This window comes from Lethenteron reissneri, chromosome 2, assembly GCF_015708825.2.
Source record: "Lethenteron reissneri isolate LAM-NWPU_2019-01 chromosome 2, ASM1570882v1, whole genome shotgun sequence".
Classification (NCBI taxonomy): Eukaryota; Metazoa; Chordata; class Hyperoartia; order Petromyzontiformes; family Petromyzontidae; genus Lethenteron; species Lethenteron reissneri.
Genome location: NC_083780.1, coordinates 11,697,382 through 11,722,292, shown reverse-complemented (window position 1 = coordinate 11,722,292; position 24,911 = coordinate 11,697,382). Strand labels below are relative to the sequence as shown.

The 24,911-nt window shown below is 57.3% G+C and overlaps 1 protein-coding gene across 1 annotated transcript in view; it reads right to left on the bottom strand.

Moving 5' to 3' along the window:
- Positions 1–24,911, bottom strand: part of MYRF (myelin regulatory factor) — a 93,154-nt gene that overhangs the window by 15,933 nt on the left and 52,310 nt on the right. Inside the window, 11 exon segments of the mRNA XM_061552506.1 lie at positions 1,735–1,935; positions 2,455–2,545; positions 4,609–4,719; positions 5,676–5,752; positions 6,037–6,232; positions 6,670–6,820; positions 8,537–8,640; positions 9,618–10,155; positions 10,669–10,730; positions 11,383–11,790; positions 13,473–13,554. Coding sequence (XP_061408490.1) covers positions 1,735–1,935; positions 2,455–2,545; positions 4,609–4,719; positions 5,676–5,752; positions 6,037–6,232; positions 6,670–6,820; positions 8,537–8,640; positions 9,618–10,155; positions 10,669–10,730; positions 11,383–11,790; positions 13,473–13,554 — 2,021 coding nt within the window.

The window sequence follows — 24,911 nt, the reverse complement described above, 5'->3', positions numbered from 1 at the left end:
GGCAGACCCAGGTGCCACGGGTCGACTGACCGAGATGACCGAGATGACTGGCTGATGCACCACCTGTGCCCCCTACTGTACCAACTTGCTGTGCTTTAGCCACCCGGCGCTCCGCTCGTTGTTGTGAGCGTCGCTCCTCCGCCCTCCGTTGTTGTTGGAGGGCGACTGCCTCCAACTCCCCAGTAGCGTCCTTCACGAGCCTCCTCCACTGAGGCCGATCTTGACACCGCTGGTACCAGTCATCGGCAAGTCCACTCAGCTCCACGTCCTCCTGTACCACATCACTCCATCTCTTCTCCAGCCCGTGCCGCGCCCGTCTAGCCCCCTCGATCCGGCCGAACAAAAGCTGTTTAGGCATGCGGTGGCTGGGCATGCGGGCTACATGACCCAGCCAACGCAGCCTTGCCTGCCGGAGGAGCTCACCGATGGGACTTTGCCCAGATCTTTCAAGGATTTGTGAGCTCCTCACACAGTCCAGCCTGGTTAAACCCAGGATGGATCGTAGGCAGGCCAGCCTAAATGTTTCCAACCGGCGAAGATGCTCCACTAGGGGGGTCCACGTTTTGCAAGCGTAGAGAAGGGAGGGAATGACCGTGGCCGAGAAGACCTGAAGCTTCGTGCGGAGCGACAGACCAGGTAGCTTCCACACAGCGTTACGCAACCGATGAAAAGATATTGCCGCTCGACTGATTCGGAGTGAGACCTCTGCTGACAAACTGGAGCCGGTCATAAGCACATTGCCCAGGTATGGGAAACTCTCCACTCTCTCCACAACTGCCCCATCACCAATTGGGAGTTGTGGGGGTGGAGTGTCCGATGGTACAAAATACCCAGGCAGGTGCTTAGTTTTGGTGGGGCTGATGGTAAGGCCCCACCTCTTAGTGGCACGCTCCAGTCTCAGCAGCATCGTCTCCAACTCCTCTTCTGAATGAGCAGCTATTACCAAATCATCGGCATACATAACGTGGTTGACCAATAGGGAGCCATCCCTTGATCGCACCCGGGCATCGATCAGCCTCCCATTATATCTGTACCAAATGGAAATTCCCCCGGTACAGCTATTGAAGGCTTCACGAACTACGCGGTCAAAATAGATGTTAAATAATGTGGGAGCCAGAGGACATCCCTGTCGCACCCCAAGGTGTACAGGGAAAGGCTCCGACTCCCGGCCACGTAGTTTTACCCGGGCCCGCTCACCATCATGAAGGTCCTTAATGATCGTGAGCAGAGGGTCAGGGACTCCGAAAGCACGAAGAACAACCCAGAGCCCAGTCCTACTGATGGTATCATAGGCCTTGACCAGGTCAATAAAGCAGAGATGTAGGTCTTTTTGGAATTCCCTACACCTCTGCTGTAGCAGACGGACAGAAAATATGGCATCTGTGCAGGACCGCCCTTTCCTGAAACCGCATTGGGGCTCCGCAAGCCCCTCCTCAGCGTGCCTAGCAAGGCGATGTTGAATAATCCTTGCCAGGACCTTACCCGGCACACTGAGGAGTGAGATGCCCCTGTAGTTGTTACAGTCGGTACGGTCCCCCTTCTTAAAGAGGGGGACCACCAGGGCATCCTTCCAGTCCTGCGGAACCCGTCCAGTGGTCCAGACTGTTGTTATGATGTCACACAGTGACACACACACAGTGACACACACACACACACAGTGACACACATACACACAATGACACACACACAGTGACACACATACACACACACTAACTGCGTGTGTGCGGTACGTACGTCGCGGATGTGCTCCTTGGCGCGTGCGTCCGACGGCTGCAGGATGGAGCCGGCCACCTTGATGTTGCCGTGCACGGTGAGGGCCTCGTCGGGCCGCTCCGTGTTGACGCCCACGCGGCCGTGGTGGAACACCGTGTCGCCCTGCGGGCCGCGCTGCCACAGCACCTCCGAGTCGTTCTCGAACTGGCCCGGGTTCGACGCCTGGCCGAGGGGGCACGCGGGCCGCAGTCCGTTACAACGGGACGAGTGCCGCTTGTAGCGAGCATGGCCGTGTGTGGAGGAGCTGTAGCTGAGGGGCTGTGAGTCTCAGCGTGGAGGAGCTGTAGCTGAGGGGTGGTGAGTCTCAGTGTGGAGGAGCTGTAGCTGAGGGGTGGTGAGTCTCAGTGTGGAGGAGCTGTAGCTGAGGGGTGGTGAGTCTCAGCGTGGAGGAGCTGTAGCTGAGGGTGGTGAGTCTCAGCGTGGAGGAGCTGTAGCTGAGGGGCTGTGGGTCTCAGCGTGGAGGAGCTGTAGCTGAGGGGTGGTGAGTCTCAGTGTGGAGGAGCTGTAGCTGAGGGGCTGTGGGTCTCAGTGTGGAGGAGCTATAGCTGAGAGGCTGTGAGTCTCAGCGTGGCCGCGTGGAGGAGCTGTAGCTGAGGAGTGGTGAGTCTCAGAATGGAGGAGCCGTAGCTGAGAGGTGGTGAGTCTCAGCGTGGAGGAGCTGTAGCCGAGGGGGCCACTCACCCGCACGATGATCCTCTCGGAGGCCTGTGCGGCGAGCATGTGACCCTGTCCCTGCGAGTGAGCATGCAGCGCCACGACCAGGAGGAAGTAGCTGCTCGTCACACACACCGGGGTGAGAGGGCGGCAATTAACTCGACGACTCGAACACAACTCAGCACTAGCAGGAGCTGCTGCAATTGCCAGACCCACACTCACCGTACATACACAGACACAGGCAAAGATCCCCCGTGTAGCCTTAACAGACCGTTGGGGCAAGTGCTGTTCGCGAGCCACCTGTGAAGGCCGGCACGGCACACGAGGGGGTGGGTGGCCAGCACCACGCCCGGCCGCCTTTGTCTCCCCAGTAGCGATGTTTACCTACCCTAACCCTAACCTACTGCATCAGGTGCTCATTTCAGGCTGAGTCGACCTAGGGGAGGCCCAGGACCGGTTCGAATAATCGTCAATGGTGTAGCGCACTAACTGCTACACTACCGCTCGCCATACACAACCAACACACACACACGCCACACACACATATCACACACTCGCCAGACACACCACATCACACACACACACCACACCCATCACACACACCACACGCATCACACACACACACCACTCCCATCACACACCACACCCATCACACACTCACCACACCCATCACACACACACACACACCACACCCATCACACACACACCATACCCATCACACACCACACCCATCACACACACCCCACATCACACCCATCACACACCACACCCATCACAAACGCACCACACCCATCACACACACCCCACATCACACCCATCACACGCTCCACACCCATCACACAGACCACACCCATCACACACACCATACCCATCACACACAGACCACACCTATCACACACACCCATCACACAGACCACACCCATCACACACACCATACCCATCACACACCACACCCATCACACACACCCCACATCACACCCATCACACACCACACCCATCACAAACGCACCACACCCATCACACACACCCCACATCACACCCATCACACGCTCCACACCCATCACACAGACCACACCCATCACACACACCATACCCATCACACACAGACCACACCTATCACACACACCCATCACACAGACCACACCCATCACACACACCATACCCATCACACACACACACCCATCACACACACCCATCACACACAGACCACACCTATCACACACACACCACACCCATCACACACACACACCCATCACACGCACACACACACCACACCCATCACACACACCCATCACACTCATCACCCACACACCACACCCATCACACACACCCATTACATGCACCACACACATCACACACCAGACACCACACCCATCACACACACACCACACCCATCACACACCCATCACACACGCACCACACCCATCACACACACACCACACCAGACACCACACCCATCACACACGCACCACACCCATCACACACACCAGACACCACACCCATCAGACACACACACCCACCACACCCATCACACACACCAGACACCACACCCATCACACACACCAGACACCACACTCATCAGACACGCACCACACCCATCACAAACCAGACACCACACCCATCAGACACCACACCCACACCCCCATCACACATCAGACACCACACCATACACACACCAGACACCACACCATCAGACACGCACCACACATCACACACACGACACCACACCCATCAGACACAACCCACCACACCCATCACACACACCAGACACCACACCCATCACACACACCAGACACCACCACCCATCACACACACCAGACACCACACCCATCACACACACCAGACACCACACCCATCACACACACCAGATACCACACCCATCACACACACCAGACACCACACCCATCACACACACCAGACACCACACCCATCACACACACCAGACACCACACCCATCACACACACCAGACACCACACCCATCACACACACCAGACACCACACCCATCAGAGACGCACCACACCCATCACACACACCAGACACCACACCCATCACACACACCAGACACCACACCCATCAGACACACCAGACACCACACCCATCACACACACACCCATCACACACACACCACACCAGACACCACACCCATCAGACACACGGCACAGCCGGCCCCGGGCCTCACCGCTGGTCCGGGTTGGGCTTGCCCTTCTTGCGCATGTTGTTGGACGTCGTCTCGCTGAAGTGGAGCCTCCCCACCGTCACCTTCGTCATCTGGTCCGCCGGCAGGTCCACCCTGGGGGTCACGGCGGGGTCACGAGACACACGCGCACACGCACACACACACACGTACACACATACGCGCACATGCACACATGCACACACACACACGTGCACATGCACACACACACACGTGCACACGCACACACGCGCACACACACACGCACACACACACACGTGCACACACACGCGCACACACGCACACATGCACACATACACACGTACACACATACGCGCGCATACACACGTACACACACACGCACACACACGCACACGTACACACATACGCGCGCGCACACACGCGCGCACACACGCACACATGCACACACACGCGCACACACACACGCACACATGCACACACACGCGCACATGCACACACGTGGCAAGTCAGCATCCAGGCATGGGGTAAATGGGTGACAGAACGTCTGCAGGTGAAGGGGAAGCAGGCTAACGTGGTAACGGCAGGGTAGGGTGACACACCGCCACCCGCTCGTGCTGCCATTGTGAGGGGCTGGCGAACAGCACGTGCCCCTAACAGTTCGTTATGGGGGACCCTTGTATACTGGTGTGTGTGTGTTGGTGAGTGTGTGTGTGTACTGGTAGTGAGTGTGTGTTGGTGATTGTGTGTGTGTGTATTGGTGAGTGTGTGTCTTGGTGAGTGTGTGTGTACTGGTGAGTGTGTGTGTGTGTGTTGGTGAGTGTGTGTGTGTTGGTGAGTGTGTGTCTATTGGTGAGTGTGTGTGTACTGGTGAGTGTGTGTTGGTGAGTGTGTGTCTTGGTGAGTGTGTGTGTGTTGGTGAGTGTGTGTGTGTGTGTTGGTGAGTGTGTGTTGGTGAGTGTGTGTCTATTGGTGAGTGTGTGTGTATTGGTGAGTGTGTGTGTGTGTGTGTTTATTGGTGAGTGTGTGTGTATTGGTGAGTGTGTGTGTGTGTTGGTGAGTGTGTGTGTGTACTGGCGCGTGCGAGTCCTCACCTGACTGGGTGGAAGGGCCGTTTGCTGCGATCGGACTGCGACTGCTCGATGTTGATGCTCTGGTTGGTGGCCTCCATCTGTAGCACAGACGCACGCACAGACGCAGAAAACATTTGGCAGGACCCTCTTGGGAAAGAGCCTTAAGACTCAACGATGCTTTTCTGGGTGAAAAAGCAGTTTTACAATAATGTCCTGCAGCACCTTGAACCTATGGGCCCCACTTTGACCCCACGAAGCCCACCCATACTCAACTCTGACCTCATGGAATTCCAACTTAACCCCACCTCGACCTCCACTTGACCCCACCTCGACCCCCAACTTAACCCCCCACCTGACCCCCCACTTGACCCCACGTGCCCACCTTGACCCCGTAGAGCTTGATGTAGAAGCAGTCGACGGGCTTGGTGCCGTCGGGCGCCTTGACGAAGCGCGGCAACCCCATCATGGCCACGTGCACCGTCACCTGGAAGTGGTTCTTCTTTTGGCACACGAACGCGTCGTCCGGCACTGAGAAGTTGAAGCCCTTGTCGGCGTCCACGCGGTACGTGGGCATCAGCCTGGCGCGGGGGGCGGGGGCGGGGGGGCAGGGGGCAGGGGTCACCGACATCCACGACAGAGCGTGACGACGGGCGCCTCGCCCGGCGAGGACCCCCGTGACGGCTTACAGATTTATTTTTCATGCAATTATCGCCGCGCTCGGTTTACCCGCGGGTAGAGCCCACCGCCCACCGGCCCCTCGTCCTTCACAGGTGCCACTGGCTAACAGCACGCGCCCCCATCGGCCTGGTGAGGGTGCTCTTCGTGTTGGTGTGTTTGTGCGCGCCGTGTCGCCACGCGCGTGTCGACCGCCACGCCGCCGTGGACGACCCTTGCTCACGAGGCGTCGGATCTCAGCACGTGATTCGGGGCGGCGTAAAAAAGTCGAACGCCAAAACTGAGGATGGAGCCCCGACGGGAACGCAAGGATCGTGCGGGGTGAGGAGTGGAGGCTCACAGCTCCTTGCAGGAGCCATCGAGCAGCGAGCACCACTTGTTCTGCTGGAACGGCTGCCACTTGAGGCACTGGTAGCTGGGGTCCAGGTAGGAGCCGTTGAGGCTGTCGCAGTCGTAGCTGTAGACGTCGCTGCCGCAGTCGCCGATCATTCCTGCGCCGCGCGCGAGCGAGCGACACACACAGACACACACACAGACACACAGACACACACACACGTACACACACAGACACACGTACACACAGACACACACGTACACACAGACACAAACATTCACGCAGGAAGACTGCCTGGTTACACCTTGAAGTGGCCAAGAGATCGTCGCCATCACCACCATCATGAATCTATCTGTGTGGAGTTTCGAGAGTGCCTACCCCCCCCCCTCCCCGTAATGCAGCGCCGTGCTGGGTTTTCCCCGCTTTCTCCGGTCCTGCCACTTGAAGCCAAAACGCTCTTTATTTAACAAGACGTTAGCCAAACGTCTCCATGTGTCAGGACCCTCCTGGAGACTCTCCGGGGAGAGGAGCGCACGGGACGCGGCAGGGAGCGGGGGGGGGGGGCGGGGGTTGAGAAATGTAAATCAACGTGTTTTTCGTTTTTTCAAAAAGGAAAATGGAAAGTTGCATCGAAAGGCAGCGGCTTACCTGCACACAGACAAAGAGGTGAGCAGTCAAAGAGGCTGAGAAGGAAGGAGAGGAGAGACAAGCAGCCACTTAGAACAGAGGAGCAGGACGGCTGTCCGCACTACAGCTGCCCCCCCCCCCACGCTGCCGTGGCTCAATCGACACCCTGGGGGCCTTCGCCGCGCTTTGTTCTGCAAGGATTCATACTCTTTGGTTTTGTCTGTAAACCTACGTAGGTACCTACGTGACTTTACCGAAAAAAACAAACAGTGTGCTTCGCTTTCTCGGACGTTTTCAACTACGACCGCGTTTCAAAAGTTTCGTCCACGCGGCTTTTCCTCTCCCGCGCGATTTCATCGCCAACCTTCCGCCTGCGTCTTTCCCGTTCGGTCTTTGAACAGAAGTCGTCCGGTGAGCATCTCTTGTACTTGTGTCTATTCGCGTATTGTTAATACTGCACGTAATTATACTGTAGACAATTCGTAGTTATTTTCGTGATGACAGTAGAATACTACGGTGTCCATCGTTATTTTCGTGATTATAAACGACGTGTACAGTATTCATACTGTGCTTGTTTTTCTGATTACCGTAAAATGCTGAATTGTTGTGCTTTAATATATTCATAATCGGCCAAGATAAATCCTGCGAGGCTAAATCAAGGCTCTGCTTTGACATTCGCCCATGCTCTGGTCCCCTAACCAGAGGAAAGTGCGAGGTATCCCTGTACATCGGGCACACATCTGAACGCTGAAACATTCGACACCGCAGATTCCAGAGGCGGGCATTGGAGTGGCACCCAGAGGTCGGCTGCCGAGGGGAAGAGTAGACCTAAAGCCAGACAGTGGTAGAGATTGCGGTGATGATGACGACGACGACGACGATGACAATGAGACTGAAATTGCGGTCCTTGAAGATCTCAGAATCTGGCAGGAGGAAGGAAGCGGTGGCAACGCTGTTCCCATCGTCTCTCGCGTTCGCCACGGTCCCTGTGCGAGCGTCTCACCTGGCTCCTCTAGTTCACCGCGATCCCTGTGCGTGCGTCTCACCTGGCTCAAGTTTGCCGCGGTCCCCGTGCGAGCGTCTCACCTGGCTCAAGTTCACCGCGGTCCCCGTGCGAGCGTCTCACCTGGCTAAAGTTCACTGCGGTCCCTGTGCGAGCGTCTCACCTGGCTCAAGTTCACCACGGTCCTTGTGTGAGCGTCTCACCTGGCTCAAGTTCACCGCAGTCCCTGTGCGAGCGGCTCACCTGGCTCCTGCTTGATGGGGTTGAGGCTGCTCAACATGTGCCCCGTGAGCGTGCTCGTGGGGGAGTCCGAGTGCTTCCGCTTCTTCGCCTGGTGGACCATCGGACTGCAAAGACAAAGGTCCCCGCATAGCCTCAGCCGCCTGTCGGGGACAAGCTCCGTCAGCGAGCAGCGCCTACGAAGGCCGGCACGGCGCGCGAGGAAGTGGGTGGCCGGCACCACGCCCGGCCGCCTTTGTCTTCCCAAGTGGCGACGTTGACCGCGCACCGCACCCGGGTGCTCACGCGAGGCTGAGTCGACCTTCGAGGGTGCCCGTGACCCCTTGAGACAATCGTCACCGGCGTTGGCCGTGAGCGGGAATCGAACTGGGGGGGTCATGGGCGGCGGCGTGGCGCTGACCGCCGGCCACACCGCCGCTTGGTGAACCGTTGGACAGTGCCGGGGGGGTGGGGGGGGGTCGACACAAACGCATCGGCTCCGCCCGTCTGCAATGTGGGGTCGCGAGCGATGTCGCACCGCTGTCAAGCCCCGTACGGTTTACAACCCCCGTGTTCTCGTACAGGGAAGGTGAGTTTTCGGGTGCACGTGGCGTACAGCCGTTTCAACGCGGGCAAAAAATGTGTTTGTCGATTTGCGTTTCTCCCCTTGTGATGGGCACTTTGTAGGATGAACGTTGAGATTGATAAGCGCACGGGGTGACCAATAAGGTCTGAATTGGCCTGTAGTAACGTCGGCACTGATTAGTGGTTGACAGGTTTGATGTCGTAACGACCTCTCGTCGTTTTGCTACGAGGGACCTGCGCCGGAGAAAACTAGGAACCGGTCGATTGGAACGTCGGTGCCTACAACTGGGAAGCAAAACCAGCGCTGAACATGGCCGGCTCACAAATACGCCCGTAAATTTAACTCCCGACAGCTGCCACCGGCCGCGTGGCGAAATTTGGATTTATCACAATAGCTATTGTCAATATCGTCGTCAATGCGAGCGAGCGTTTCAACCGGGAAATGGGTTCGCCCGTAAAACGTTGGGCGGCGGGGGGGGGGGGTGGAGGCCTTCATCCAGCAGCTGATCGTTACACTCACTCAGCGTTCGGCTGCAACAGCTGCTGCAGGACATGCGACTGCTGCTGCTGCTGCTGATGGTTCACGTCCAGTGCCGGGTTGCACCCTTGAGACGCTGGCGGGTAAGCCGGTGGCCCGTAAGGCGCCTCCCGGCCGTAGTAAGCGGCCGGACTTGCCGCGTGCTGCTGCTGCTGCACGTTGAGAGACAACCCCATGGTCGGGGCAGCGGTCCGATGCGGCATCATGTGGTGAGGGTGGTGCGTGATCTGCGTGTGCGGCGAAATGTGGACTTGGGGCGGGAGGGAGTATTGCGGCTGATGCGGCTGCTGCTGCGGTTGCTGCTGCGGCTGCGGTTGCTGCTGTTGCGGTTGCTGCTGCGGCGGCTGAGGCTGATGATGGAGATGCTGCTGCTGTTGCTGATGCTGCTGCTGCTGATGCTGCTGGCGCAGGTGCGCGTGGACGTGTGGGTGCGTTCCCTGCTGCAGGTGCGCGTGGGGGTGAGCCAGCGGGCTCGACATTTGGCAGAAGCTGTCCGGCGTCAGGTGCTGGAGTCGCGTCTCTGTGGGGAGGCAACGGCAACAACAACAACGACGACGGGCGGGGAGACGTGGCGGGTGAGAGGAGTCGTGGGAGGCGTGGAAGGTGGGGGGGGGGGGGGGAGGAGGAGGCAAAGGAGGTGGAGGAAGAGGGGGAGGAGGAGGAGGAGGATATCCAGAACTGTTTTGATTCACGAGCCAGGACCCGAGTCAGTCGCCGTCCTATCACTCTTCCATTGCTACCAGCGTGGTTGCTGTTCCCGTAAATTTGACTTACAGATTCCTCCACACTGCAGGTCCCAACCCTGACCTGTCCACTTCCTCCCTTTCACTGCTCCACTTGGGAATCCCTTCCCAAAATCATCACCATCGTCTCTTCCCCCCAAACTCCTCGATCGATTTTGACGGTGCCGTCTGTTGCCGCCCGCCTAACGCCCTGGTGGCCCTTGTTGCGCCCCCGTGCTCAGGAACTGCGGTGAGTTATTCTCCGTTTGTAAACGGCGTGTCAAGATGAGGGGGAGGGCCCCGCTACTCACCGTCCATCTGCTGCGGAGAGAAGGCCTCCGAGCTGGAGTCCGGCGGCGACTCCGGGAGATTCCTGCCGGGGAACGACAGCGCAGCCACGCACCGTCACGGACGAGCCCGACTCACAGCGGCCGAGGAACAAGGTCGTCGTCGCGTGGCAAACAGACGCGGCCGACCAATCGCCGCCGCCTCGTCAGCGCTGCCAGGAGAGCGGTGCCGGCGCTCGCAGCCAGCATCATCAGGCGGCGGTCGCGACGTTCGTGAATATGTCCTGCGCGTCTGGGCGGCGCGATGCCGTCGCGAAGGCCGCACGTCACGTTTAGCCGGGAGCGCGCACCGATTGCAAAGAAGCCGACAATCTTCTTTGGTGCACAGCAGGTGGCACAGCAACACAAAACAACAATTTGTGAAACCTGTAACGCGCCGCCGATGCCGCGCAGACGAGCGGTGCAAGCAGCAGCGGCAGCAGCCACGCGAAGAGCTGCCACCAAATTCCGACCCTTCCCCCCCAGCCAGCCCCCAAGCTCTGCAATCCTCTACGTATGAAGCTGCTATCGGCCAATTAACGTGTGTTCACACGTGGGAGGAAACCGGAGCGCCTGGAGACAACCCTCGCGGGCGAGGGGGCAACGCTCTATTCCGCGCAGACGAAGCAGACGGTGAGCGAGGTGTCCCCATCGACACCTGAGCGCCCTGAGCGCCGACGGTGCCCCGCTGAGCCTCACCCGGGCCGGTAGGGTGCGGTGCGCTGGGCGGGGGCGCTGTGCAACCGGCGCAGCTCCCCGTGGCCCAGGAGGCTGCTGTTGGTGCCGGGCGGCAGTAGCGGTAGCGGAGGTTGCTGTTGCTGCTGCTGCTGCAGCTGCTGCTGCTGTTGCTGCTGCTGTTGCTGCTGCTGCAGCTGTAGCTGCTGCTGCAGCTGCGGAGCGAGGGGTCCGCGTGGGCCGCGTGCCGCGAGCCCGTCGGCCGGAGGCGAGGCTGCCGCCGCGGCGAGGGCCCCGTGGCGCGGGGCGGCACCGGCCGCGGTGGTGGCGGCCCCGGCACCGCCAGCGTGGCCGGGGTGGCCGGGGTGGCCGGCGTGTCCTGGGGTCGGGCAGGGGGCGTGCGACGCGCCGGCCGGCAGCTCCGCCACGCCGCTGCGGGGCAGAGCAGAGCAGGCGCAAACGCCCCCAACCAGCGATTAGCCTCTCCGGGTGAAGTCTCATTACCGTATTCTCTCCGTGGGTGAAGTCTCATTGCCGTATTCTCTGTGGTTGTGTCGTCGTGTTCCCGGTATTTTCTGGGTGCAATGTAATTCGAGTTAGGCGGGTGGCCACTGCTCGTGCAATCACGGCTAGTCTACTCAGGATGAGGGTCGGGGGTAATTCGATGGTCACTATAATTCGGGTCGGGTGTATGGCTGGGGTTGGGGAGCAATTAGTTCCACGGTAATTCGGGCGACGGCTCCTCGTTCGGTTGACAGTAATGCGGGTTCGGCGTAGGGTCGAGGCTGGTGTAATTAGGGTCACGGTTGGGGGGGGGGGGGCTAGCCCAAGACTTTGCTGGCTTGGCACACTCACAACGCCCAAACTGGACGGGTTTAAGCCGGGAGGGGGGGGGGGGTTCGTGCTCTTGCTGGCGAGGTGCCCCCTGGCACCGCGCGACGAGAGGGTTGGGGGGGGGAGCTCAGGAAGCCTTCAAATTGCCGGATCCAGCGCGGCACTTGCCGCTGACAGTCTCGCACCAAAAGCCGTCTCGCGGGCAGCAGCAGCAGCTGCTGCAGCTGCAGGCGGCGGCGGTCATAAAGGCCGGGCCGGGCCTCTGGGCCGCTTGCTCGCAATGGTGGGAAACGTCGCCGCGGTGCGGAAAAATGGGATTTGTTTTTTTCGTGGGGGGGGGGGGGGGGGGGGAGGCGTTGGCGAGAATTAAGCCGCAGAATGTGGAGAGAGGCTCTACGGAGCAGCTGTTTGTCTTGTGTGTGTGCGGAACATCGCGCAATCTTCAGATGACGTTTTTTACAATAAAAACTGAAACTGTCTATATCGGTGTTCGGGATTATTCTTCAGTTTCTTTTTGCCGCTCGCGCGTGGGACGGCCGCTCTTGGAAGGCCCACGTGGTGGGGGGCCCTCTGGCCCACGTGGGGGCCAGAGGGCTCACGTGGGGGCCAGAGGCCCTGTGGTTTCCGTCCCCGCGCTGACGAGGAGCGACGTCATCAGGCGCAGCGTCGGCACCGCACTGGTGGTGATGGTGGTGATGGTGGTGATGGTGGTGATGGTGATGGTGGTGATGGTGATGATGGTGGTGGTGATGGTGGTGATGATGATGGTGGTGATGGTGGTGATGGTGATGGTGGTGATGGTGGTGATGGTGATGGTGGTGATGGTGGTGATGGTGATGATGGTGGTGATGGTGGTGATGATGATGGTGATGGTGGTGTTGGTGATGGTGGTGATGGTGGTGATGGTGATGGTGGTGATGGTGATGGTAGTGATGGTGATGGTGGTGATGGTGATGGTGTGTGCAGCTCAACAGACAAATCAAGTGGTCTGAGCACCAGGATAACAAAGGCAACTTACCCCCCCACCCACCCTCCTCGGAATACCGATTCTATCGATCCTGTAGGGGTCACGACAATTGATGGCGACGATGAGCCGAGTCGACCCCACGACCCCGAACTTGAACTCACGACCTTCCTCCCACCGCCAGACCGAGCGCTCCGTCAAAAAGCCCCCCAAAAGAAGAACGTCGTCCGTTTCAAACGGTGGTCCAAAGCCAGCGGTGTAAATTCCACGTTCCCATGGACGTGAAAGAGAAATGCAAGAAGCACGCCATACTCACAGGTCCTCGTTTTCGTTGATGTACTGCTCGAGAATGGAGGTGTCTATGTTGGAGATGTCCAGGTCTTGTCCCGTCTCTGGACCTGCGGTGAACAGGAATGCCAGACGCGTCCAGGGTCAGAGTTCAGGGGCTACGGACGACCAGGACGCAGAGCGGGGGCGAGGGGAGGGGGGGACGCCAGGAATTCTCCGAGCGCAGTGAAAGGGGTTCACGTTTTCACCGTCGACTTCGAACATTTTTACTGCTCCGGCACGAAAAACAACAACTGGAAAATCATCCCGTTGCTGCTGCTGCTGCTGCCGCTGCCGCTGCCGCCGCTGCTGCCGCTGCTGCTGCTGCTGCCGCCGCTGCTGCTGCTGCTACTACTGCTGCTGCCGCCGCTGCTGCTGCTGCCGCTGCCGCCACTACTGCTGCTGCCGCCGCTGCCGCTGCTACTACTGCTGCTGCCGCCGCTGCTGCTGCCGCCGCTGCTGCTGCCGCCGCCGCTGCTGCTACCGCCGCCGCTGCTGCTACCGCCGCCGCTGCTGCTGCTGCTGATCACGTCTGGGCTGGAGCGCTCAGCTCCCAGCCGCACTGCTGCATCGGATCGAGCTCGCCATGACCGCAACGAGACGTTCCACCTTCGACGGATTTCGACGTTTTAAATGCACATTTTTAAAAAATATATATATTTTTTAAGAGATTTGTACAAAAATAAAACAAAGGATATGATTGAAGGGTGTCTCTGGGCGGTGGTGGCCTGGAAAAAAAAACACGTATATGTGAATTCCAAAACTTGAAACGAAACGTTCGGTGATGAGAGTGTTTTAGTGATGTTTGGACGAGCGGAGAGTAGGTCGGGGCGTTCGTGAAGACTTGGGAGAGAACGTGTCTCTCTCTGTTTATTTTTTATTTCAGCCATCGTTCGCTGCTGAGTCACGAGTTTGAGAGCAGCGAAGAATAGAGGCCGCGTGTGCGCGCGTGTGTACGCGTGTGTGTGTACACGTGTGTGTGTGTACACGTGTGTGTGTGTGTACACGTGTGTGTGTACACGTGTGTGTGTGTGTACACGTGTGTACACGTGTGTGTGTGTACACGTGTGTGTGTGTGTACACGTGTGTGTGGGGAGCGGTAGTGTAGCGGTTAGCGCGCTGCGCTATGAACCTGGCGACCCGGGTTCGATTCCCGCTCACGGCTAACACCAGTGACGATAATCTGAACCGGTCCTGGGCCTCCCCTAGGTCGACTCAGCCTTAGATGAGTACCTGGTGCGGTGTGTAAACATCGCCACTAGGGAGACAAAGGCGGTCGGGCGTGGTGCTGGCCACCCACCCCCTCGTGTACCGTTCTGGCCTTCATAGGTGCTCGCTAACAGCACTTGCCCCTACAGTCTGTTCAGGCTATACGGGGGATCTTTGTTGTGTGTACACGTGTGTGTGTGTGTACACGTGTGTGTGTGTGTGTACACGTGTGTGTACACGTGTGTTCACGTGTGTGTGTACACGTGTGTTCACGTGTGTGTGTACACGTGTGTGTGTAAACGCGTGTGTGTGTACGCGTGTGTGTGTACGCGTGTGTGTACGTGTGTACAGGTGTGTGTTCGTGTGTACGCGTGTGTACGCATGTGTGAGTTCATGTGTGTGTGTGCTCGTGTGTACGCGTGAGTACGCGTGTGTGTACGTGTGTACAGGTGTGTGTGTTCGTGTGTACGTGTGTGTGCGTGTGTGTACGCGCGTGTGTGTGTACACGTGTGTGCGTGTGTGTGTACGCGTGTGTACGCATGTGTGTGTGTACGTGTGTGTGTGTACACGCGTGCGTGTGTGTACACGTGTGTGTGTACGCGTGTGTACGCATGTGTGTGTGTACGTGTGTGTGTGTGTGTACGTGTGAGTGTGTGTGCGTGTACGTGTGTGTGTGAGTGTGTGCGTGTGTGTGTACGTGTGTGTGTGTGTACACGTGTGTGTGTGAGCGTGTGTGTGTGTGTGTACGCATGTGTGTGTGTACGTGTGTGTGTACAAGTGTGTGTGGGCACGCACAGCGGTTAGCTCGACGCGCTACGAACCCGGCGGCCCGGGTTCGATTCCTGCTCACGGCCAACACCGGTGACGATTATCTACACCGGTCGTGGGCCTCCCCGAGGTCGACTCAGCCCCAAATGAGTACCTCGTGCGATGCGTAAACAGCGCCACTCGGGAGACAAAGGCGGCCGGGCGTGGGGCTGGTCACCTACCCCCCCCCCCCCGTGTGCCGTGCCGGCCTTCATAGGCGCTGCTCGCCAACAGCACTTGCCCGAACCGTCTGTTAAAGGCTATACGGATTCTAGGGTGCAGGTCTGAAGAAGGCGGTGTGGGAGCGTGTGTGTGTGTGAACGTGCGTGTGAACGCGTGCGTGTGAACGCGTGTGTGTGAACGTGTGTGTGTGTGAACGTGTGTGTGTGTGAACACGTGTGTGTGTGAACGCGTGTGTGTGAACGCGTGTGTGTGTGAACGCGTGTGTGTGTGAACGTGTATGTGTGAACGTGTGTGAACGTGTTTGTGTGTGAATGCGTGTGTATGAACGTGTGTGTGTGAACGTGTGTGTGTGTGAACGCGTGTGTGTGTGAACGTGTGTGGTGAACGCGTGTGTGAACGCGTGTGTGTGAACGCTGTGTGTGTGAACGCGTGCGTGTGTGAACGCGCGTGTGTGAACGCGCGTGCTGGGAGCGGTGGCGCAGCGGTTAGCGCCGCTACTCTCGCTACGAACCCGGCAGAGAGCCGAGTTCGATTCCCGCTCACACCGGTGACGATTATCTGCACCGGTCCTGGGCCTCCACAGGTGCTTCACGAACGGCACTTGCCCCAACAGTTTGCTAAAGGCTACACGGGGGAGGTGGGGTAGTGGGGTGGTGGGTGGTGGTGGAGGGGGATCTTAGTCTTTGTGTTTTTTTGTCATTTCGCACAAGGACATCAACAGGCTGTCAGCGAGCACACGCGGCGCCACTTGACGGAGGCCAGAAGCGGCTCTCCACACCGCTCCCCCCCCTCCCATCGCCCAACCTTCATTCCTGACTCCTACGAGTGTGCGTTTTGTTTTTAACACTGGGAAGGCAAAAGGTAAAGGCGGAGGGCACGCAAGTGTTCTCTCGAGCAACTGCTGGCAGAAGTGTGGAGCTCGAGGGAGCTCGAGAGAGAAAGAAAGAGCGTTCTTCTCGACAGCGTGGGAGATCCACTCTACCACGAAGCCGACCGGCACGTCTTGGAAGTGACCCACACTCCACCCCACCCTGTCGCCTGCACAGAACGCACGGGGCGGTTCGCGAGTGGCGCCTACGAAAGCAGAGGTCGCAACCGGGTACCCGATTACCCGTACCCTACCCGATACCCGGCTACCCGTACCCGGCCGGGTACGGGTAGCCGTTTGCCGTTTGCGACCCTGGTGCGGTCAGGTACGGGTAGGCCGTGAGTCACTGGTGAGTAACCGTTTGTCACTCATTTCGGGTAGGGTATGGGTACGGGTAGGGAACGGGTACCCATTTGTGACCCTGGTGCGGCCGGGTACGGGTACGGGTAAGGAATCAAAACCCGTTTGCGACCTCTGCTACGAAGGCCGCCAACGGCACACGAGGGCGTGAGTGGCCAGCACCACGCCCACGTTCGCACACCGCGCCAGGTACTCACTCGAGGCTGAGTCGACCTAGAGGAGGGGCGGGCGTGGGGGGGGTGCAGCACAGGTTCAGACAATAATCGCCGCTGATTGTTAAATAACGCGAGCGGGAGTCGAACGCGGCTAGGGGGGGTCGAATCTTCGACGTCGCTGTTACCACCGCAGAGGGATCGTGTGGGTACGCTCAGCCAAGTTGGGTGGTGGTGGTGGGGGGGGGGGTGGTGGTGGGGGGGGGAATGGTGGTGTTGGGGGGGAATGGTGGTGGGGGGGGGTGGTGGTGGGGGGGAGTGGTGGGGGGAGGAGTGGTGATGGAGGGGGGAGTGCTGGTGGTGGGGTGGTGGTGGTGGTGGTGGGGGAGTGGTGGTGGGGGGGCGAGTGGTGGTGGGGGGGGGGTCGTGGGGGGGGATGGTGGTGGTGGGGGGGGAGTGGTGGTGGTGGGGGTGGTGGTGGTGGGGGGTGGTGGTGGTGGGGGGTGGTGGGGGAGAGTGGTGGTGGGGGGGGTGGTGGTGGTGGTGGGTTGTGGTGGGGGGTGGTGGTGGTGGTGGTGGGTGGTGGTGGTGGGGGGGGGAGTGGTGGTAGTGGGGGGGGATGGTGGTGGGGGGGGAGTGGTGGTGGTGGGGGGGGGGGGTGGTGGTGTTGGGGGGGGTTGTGGTGGGGGGGTATTGGTGGGGGGGTAGTGGTGGTGGGGGGGTAGTGGTGGTGGGGGGGGAGTGGTGGTGGTGGGGGGGGGTGGTGGTGGTGGTGGTGGGGGGTGGAGGGGGGGGGCGATGCGATTCGTGACGGAAAACAGAGAAGACACATCCCACACGCTCCGGCATTCGGTTTGTCGACAACTCCATGAATCACCTCCGTGCCGCTCGCCCGCTCGCCTCGTAAACGAAGAGGCGCTCCGCCGCTTCTCTCGGTTACGGGAAGAGGAATGTCGACGTCGCTGGGCACGGCCCTCGGTCAAATCCGTGGAAAATAAAAATTAAAATAGGGATGGGTGGTGGGGGGGGGTCATTCGCAGCGAGTGACCCCGGGGCACTGCGGGCTCGGAAGGTCGCGAGGTCAAATCCCGGATGGTCAGTCGCCCCCTTATCACGCGTCTGTCGCGATCGCCACGGTTACTGTTCCCGTGAACTTCACTCGCCGATTCATCCGCACGCGTTCAGGACTCGGTGTGACAGACGCAACCACTCACCCAAGCACTCACCCACCCACTCGATCACCCAACCACTCACCCACCCACTCACCCACCCACTCGATCACCCACCCACCCACTCACCCACCCACCCACTCACCCACTCACCCAACCAACCACTCAGCCACCCACCCACCCACTCACCCACCCACTCACCCACCCACCCACTCACCCAACCAACCACTCACCCACCCACCCACTCACCCAACCAACCACTCACCCACCCACTCACCCACCCACCCACTCACCCAACCAACCACTCACCCACCCACCCAGTCACCCACCCACCCACCCACTCACCCACCCACCCACTCACCCAACCAACCACTCACCCACCCCACCCACTCACCCAACCAACCACTCACCCACCCACCCACTCACCCACCCACCCACTCACCCAACCAACCACTCACCCACCCACCCAGTCACCCACCCACCCACTCACCCACCCACTCACCCAACCACCCACCCACTCACCCACCCACTCACCCACCCACCCACTCACTCACCCAACTACTCAGCCAACCACTCACTCACTCAACCAACCACTCACCCACCCACTTACTCGCCAAACCACTTCCTCACCCACTCACTCACCCAACCACGCACCCACCCACTCACTCACCCAACCACTCACCCACCCACTCACCCACTCGATCACCCAACCACGCACTCACCCACTCACCCACCCACTCACTCACCCACTCACTCACCCAACCACTCACTCACCCAACCACTCACCCACCCACTCACCCACTCGATCACCCAACGACGCACCCACCCATTCTGTCTCTCTGCATCTTCTCTCCTTCAATGATCATCATCATCATGGTCTCTCTTCCCCCCAAGCTATAAGAACAACAATAACCTTGCACAATTTGAGAAACTCGTCACACTCCTATCCATTACAACAGTGACGGTGCTGTTCGTTGCTGGCCGCTTGGTGGTGCGGGCCTTGGCTCAACAACTGCGTGTCTCTCACTGTACTTCTGTCATTCTCTCTGTCTCCCTGTCTCTCTGTCTCTCTTCCTGTCTCTATCCCATCTCTCTGTCTCTAACCCCGTCTCTCTGTCTCTCTGGCTCTATCCTCGTGTCTCTGTCTCTCTGTCTCTCTGTCTCTATCCCCGTGTATCTCTGTCTCTCTGTCTCTCTCCCCGTGTCTCTCTCTCTAACCCGTGGCTCTGTCTCTCTGTTTCTCTGTATCTCTGTCTCTTTGTCTCTCTGTCTCTCTCCCCGTCTCTCTGTTTCTCTGTCTCTCTGTCTCCCTCCCCGTCTCTCTGTCTCTCTCCCCGTCTCTCCGTCTCTCTGTCTCTCTCCCCGTCTCTCTGTCTCTCTGTCTCTATCCCCGTCTCTCCGTCTCTCTGTCTCTCTGTCTCTCTCCCCGTCTCTCTGTCTCTCTGTCTCTATCCCCGTCTCTTTGTTTCTCTGTCTCTCTGTCTCTATCCCCGTGTCTCTGCCTCTCTGTCACTATCCCGTCTCTCTGTCTCTCTGTCTCTCTCCCCGTGTCTCTGTCTCTAACCCCGTGGCTCTGTCTCTCTGGCTCTATCCCGTCTCTCTGTCTCTCTGTCTCTCTTCCCGTCTCTCTGTCTCTCTGTCTCTCTCCCCGTCTCTCTGTTTCTCTGTCTCTCTCCCCGTGTCTCTCTGTCTCTATCCCCGTGTCTCTTTGTCTCTCTGTCGCTGTCCCCGTCTCTCTGTCTCTATACCCGTCTCTCTGTCTCTCTGTCTCTATACCGTCTCTCTGTCTCTCTGTCTCTATACCCGTCTCTCTGTCTCTATACCCGTCTCTCTGTCTCCCTGTCTCTATACCCGTCTCTCTGTCTCTCTCTCGCCAAGTGGCTCTCACACGAACGTCCAAGTGACGTCGCGGGAGCTGAGTGTGCGTGGGCCGATGATCTGCCCGGAGCGAAGCATTCCATCAGAGTCGCCAAACACTCGAGCCCTGATCACATGACTCATCACCTGCCTCATCACATGACTCATCACCTGCCTCATCACCTGACTCATCACCTCCCTGATCACCTCGCCGATCATCGTCTCTTCACCAGTTCGATTCCTCCGCGATTCCGTTTTTTTCTCTCTTGAGGAGAGAAATCGCTGGGCATGTTTCTTTCCCAAGTAGGAATTCGCGACCGATGTCTCGATCCATGAAAGTTTTTAATATCGGGCATGTCGCCGAAGTGAACTGTCGTGTCGTAGGCCCTCCACCGCCCGACACGGCCAATTCATTCAGTTGTCACACGGTGAACGAACGCGCCCGATGTATTTACCGACGCCGCTCGTGCCGGAGGGCAATCCGCACACCGTGGAACTATTGGGAAGTCCGACGTTTCGCGTGCAGTCACAGCCAGCGGCATCAAGGAGCTGCCAGATTTGTTGCGACAACCAGCGAAACGCCAATTGCTCAACGGTGGGCAGACGCACCGCCCCGTGCTTCCCCACCGCGCCCACTTGCTGCGTTTTAGCCGCCCGGCGCTCCCCTCGTTGTTGTGAACGTCGCTCCTCCGCCCGCCGATGTTGTCGGCGGTCGACTGCCTCACAAACCACCACCGCCACCACCGCCACCTGCACCACCGTCATCACTACCACAATCATCACCGCCACCGTCATCACCAACCACCACAACCAAAGTGCCCTCCGCCCACGCTGCCCGCACGTCCACAGCGACATCACGGGCACGTTCGCGCAACTCCACATTCCCAGGCCTGCGCCGGGCCGACCACCTTTCCCGCGGCTGAGCGCGTTGCCGACAGAACCAACCACGCGGCCCTCGGGCCTACGCAGCGCGCACGCCGGTCACGTGGGCAGAGGTCGCAACCGGGTACCCGATACCCGTACCCTACCCGATACAAGTACCCTACCCGATACCCGTACCCTACCCGATACCCGGCTACCCGTACCTGGACGGGTACGGGTATGGGTAGCCGGGTATCGGGTAGGGTACGGGTATCGGGTACCCCATTGCGACCCAGGTGCGGCCGGGTACGGGTAGGCCGTGAGTCACTGGTGAGTCGCCGTTTGTCACTCATTTCCCAACGTCTTGTCTCTTCTCACAATTCAAGTTCCTAGAATCAACCCACCCGCGCCTGCAACATGGCTTCATCCCAGAGGTCGCAATCGGGTACCCGTCCCCGTATCCTCCCCGATACCCGGCCGGGTACGGGTAGCCGGGTATCGGGTAGGGTACGGGTATCGGGTATGGGTATCGGGTAGGGTACGGGTATCGGGTAGGGTACGGGTGTCGGGTACCCGGTTGCGACCCTGGTGCGGCCGGGTACGGGTACAAAATCAAAACCCGTTTGAGACCTCTGACCCAGGGCCGCAGAGCCAGTCCTGCTCAGAATTCAGAGAGCGGATACAGAGCGGTGGTTTTTTTTCTCTGCTCGTGCTGAACCAATATCGATTCGGCTACGTGCTCCCGGAAACTGCCGGGAGGAGAAGATGGGGTCCGCCGGCGGCGGGAGGGAGACGGAACGCGACTCGGCGCGTAAAAGCCGCGCCGACACTGACGGATGCGCCGTTTAAACACGGGACCGCGCGGGAATGCCGAGCGGCGGTCCCGTGTTTGACGGCGGGACCCCTCTCCGCGTGTTATTGCGAAGCATTCCAAGCGGATAAACACCGCGCTCACTCTCAGAGCGCCTTCCACGGCCCCCACGGTGCTGCTGGCGGTGGTGAACGTGGTGACGGTGACGGCGGTGGTGGTGGTGGAAATTCTTAGGTTTTTTTCCGGTAAAGTCACGTAGGTAAAAAATTAAAATTAATAAAAGTAAAATAAAAATAAAATAAAAATCACGACGTTTCGGAAGCAACACAAGCTTCCGTGTTGCCTCCGAAACGTCGTGACTTTTATTTTATTTTACTTTTATTAAAAAAAATTGTTTACGTGACTTTACCGGAAAAAAAACCTAAGAATATGAATCCTTGCAGTTACGAAAGCTTCAAATCTGCTGGTGATAATATTTATGGCGGTTGTGTTAACACTCGTGGTGGTGGTGGTGATGGCGATAATATTTACGGGGCGATAGTAATATTCGTGTTGGTGGTGTTGGTGGTGGTGACACCATCTAACTCACTTTCACTTGCGAACCCGGTCTAATCACAAGGCAGTGGCTGAAAACTCGGATTTGAACCCTCTCTAATCATCTCTGACCCTGGGCCACCTCTGGCAGTGTTCTCACGAAGTGTCGCCTTGCGGGAACGTGACGGCGGCGGCGGCAGGCGGTGCTCTGCGTGGCGGCGGTCGCGAGAGTCGGTGGGAGATTTGCGAGAGTGTTTGTTTTACAATCGGGGCCCGAGTTTGCTTTGCGAACGAATTCCTTCCCCTCCGTGAGTTGAAAAAAAAACTCACTCAGCTGATGGGCCACTCAAAAAAAAAGGAGCCCCCCCCCCCCCACGCGCCCCCTTCTATAAAGGTCAGAGTGTAGCGCCTCCACCAAAATGAGAGCACCAGTGAGGGGGGGGGGGCATTCCACATTCTCATGGCGAGAAGCAGTCCGCCCGTAGGACATACCGCTGTTCTGACACAGTGGTGTTCCACGTTTTAACGACCCCAGTGATGATGAGCATGATGGATGGATGATGGTGGTGATGGAGGATGATGGTGATGGATGACTGAGAATGATGATAATGGATGATTACGACGATGATGATGGTGGTGGTGGTAATGGTGATGGTCGTGCTAATTATAGTGACGATGGTGATGGTTGCAGTGGCAGTAATGATGATTGATCAATCCATTAACTGCACATTTAAAGCTCACCGTTCTGATTGTTGATTCACGTGACCATGAGAAATGCCATCGGCTTGGGAGGTGCCTTCATACAGCAGTGGTTACACCGTGGCTGATCATGCCGGATGATACGCAAAAAGGCTATAAACGCGCAGGACGAGCAAGGGCTTTGACAAAAGCGACTGCTGCCTTTGCAGTTTTTTTCTTTTCTTTTATGACGGCTGCTGAGTTGACAGAACGCAGCGACTTTAAACATCTGGAATAAAGTTGAAGGTTCGAGCACTTTAAATTCTTTCTAGAGTTGAAGCTTTCGTGACTGCAACGATTCATACTCTTAGTTCGTACGGTCAAGTGATGCAGCAAATCTGGCTGTGACGGTCCCACCTGATGACGGAGACTTGTGTTGCCTCCGAAACGTCGTGATTTTATTATTTTATTTTTATTAATTTTAATTTCATTTTTTTTTACCTACGTGACTTTACCGAAAGAACTAAGAGTGCACTTTAAATTCCTCTACCTGCGAGGATTGTTACCCGCGGGGCGTTGATCAGCATCGGCCACGAGCGATGCACTGCTGGATGAAGGTATCTCCCAAAGCCGTTGCCACTGAGACTGACGCTCAAACTTCGCGTTGATTTTGCGTGACCGGGGGGTGAGAACGCAACGGGATTGATCGGGGTGGCGCTCGCTGGAGACGGTGGCCTGGGTCGCCGCTTTTACGAAATCCTCGAACGCAACACGGAGGAAGGCAAATTTCGATTTAAAGCTTTCGTGACTGCAGGGATTCACCTTCTTGGTTCTTTCGGTAAAGTCACGTAGAAGGGAAATAATAAAATAATAAAAATAAAACATAATAAAATTTCGATTTGAAGCTTTCGTGACTGCAGGGATTCATCTTCTTGGTTCTTTCGGTAAAGTCACGTAGAATGGAAATAATAAAATAATAAAAATAAAACTTAATAAAATTTCGATTTAAAGCTTTCGTGACTGCAGGGATTCATCTTCTTGGTTCTTTCGGTAAAGTCACGTAGAATGGAAATAATAAAATAATAAAAATAAAACATAATAAAATAATAAAATTTAGATTTAAAGCTTTCGTGACTGCAGGAATTCATCTTCTTGGTTCTTTCGGTAAAGTCACATAGAATGGAAATAATAAAATAATAAAAACGAAACATAATGTGAGAATTATATTATATTATTTTATTATGTTTTATTTTTTTATTTTTTTATTTCATTCTACATGACTTTACCGAAAGAACCAAGAAGACGAAGGAAAGCAACTAGGCAAAGAGAAATATGAGCAACAAAACAGCAACCCAAGCGAGCGATCAGAGCAAAACAGCCCGAATAGAGGTTTTTTTTTGCGTGGGTTAGATCGCGTAAAAATAAATGCGTCGTTAATCCGGCCAATTCGTTACTAGTTCAGCACACCCGTGTGTTGGAGAGTAAACCCACAACATTTACCATTCGAGTACGACGTTTCGCCGGCAATTACAACAATTGGCATCATCAAAAAAACATCCGTGTTACAGAATGAATTAAAAAACAGAGCTCTAACACAATCAATATTCAGGCTCTTGCCTGATGATCCTCGTTGTAATTGCTGGCGAAAAGTCGTACAATCGAATTGTAAATGCTGCGGGTTTACTCTCCAACACAGCGGTGTGCTGTACTAGTAACGAATTGCCATGTTTTGTCTACGCGATAAACCTCATTAATTGGCTGTGTCGGGTGGTGGCGGGTTTAACGACACATTCATATTTTACGTGATCTAACCCCCCCCCCCCCCCAAAAAAAACCCCTCCGCTATTATTCATCAAATATTCAAGAGAATACATTTCCCTGGGACGAAATTTGGCTCGGACAAATTACTGTGAAAAGTCATTTAAACAATGTGGCCAAT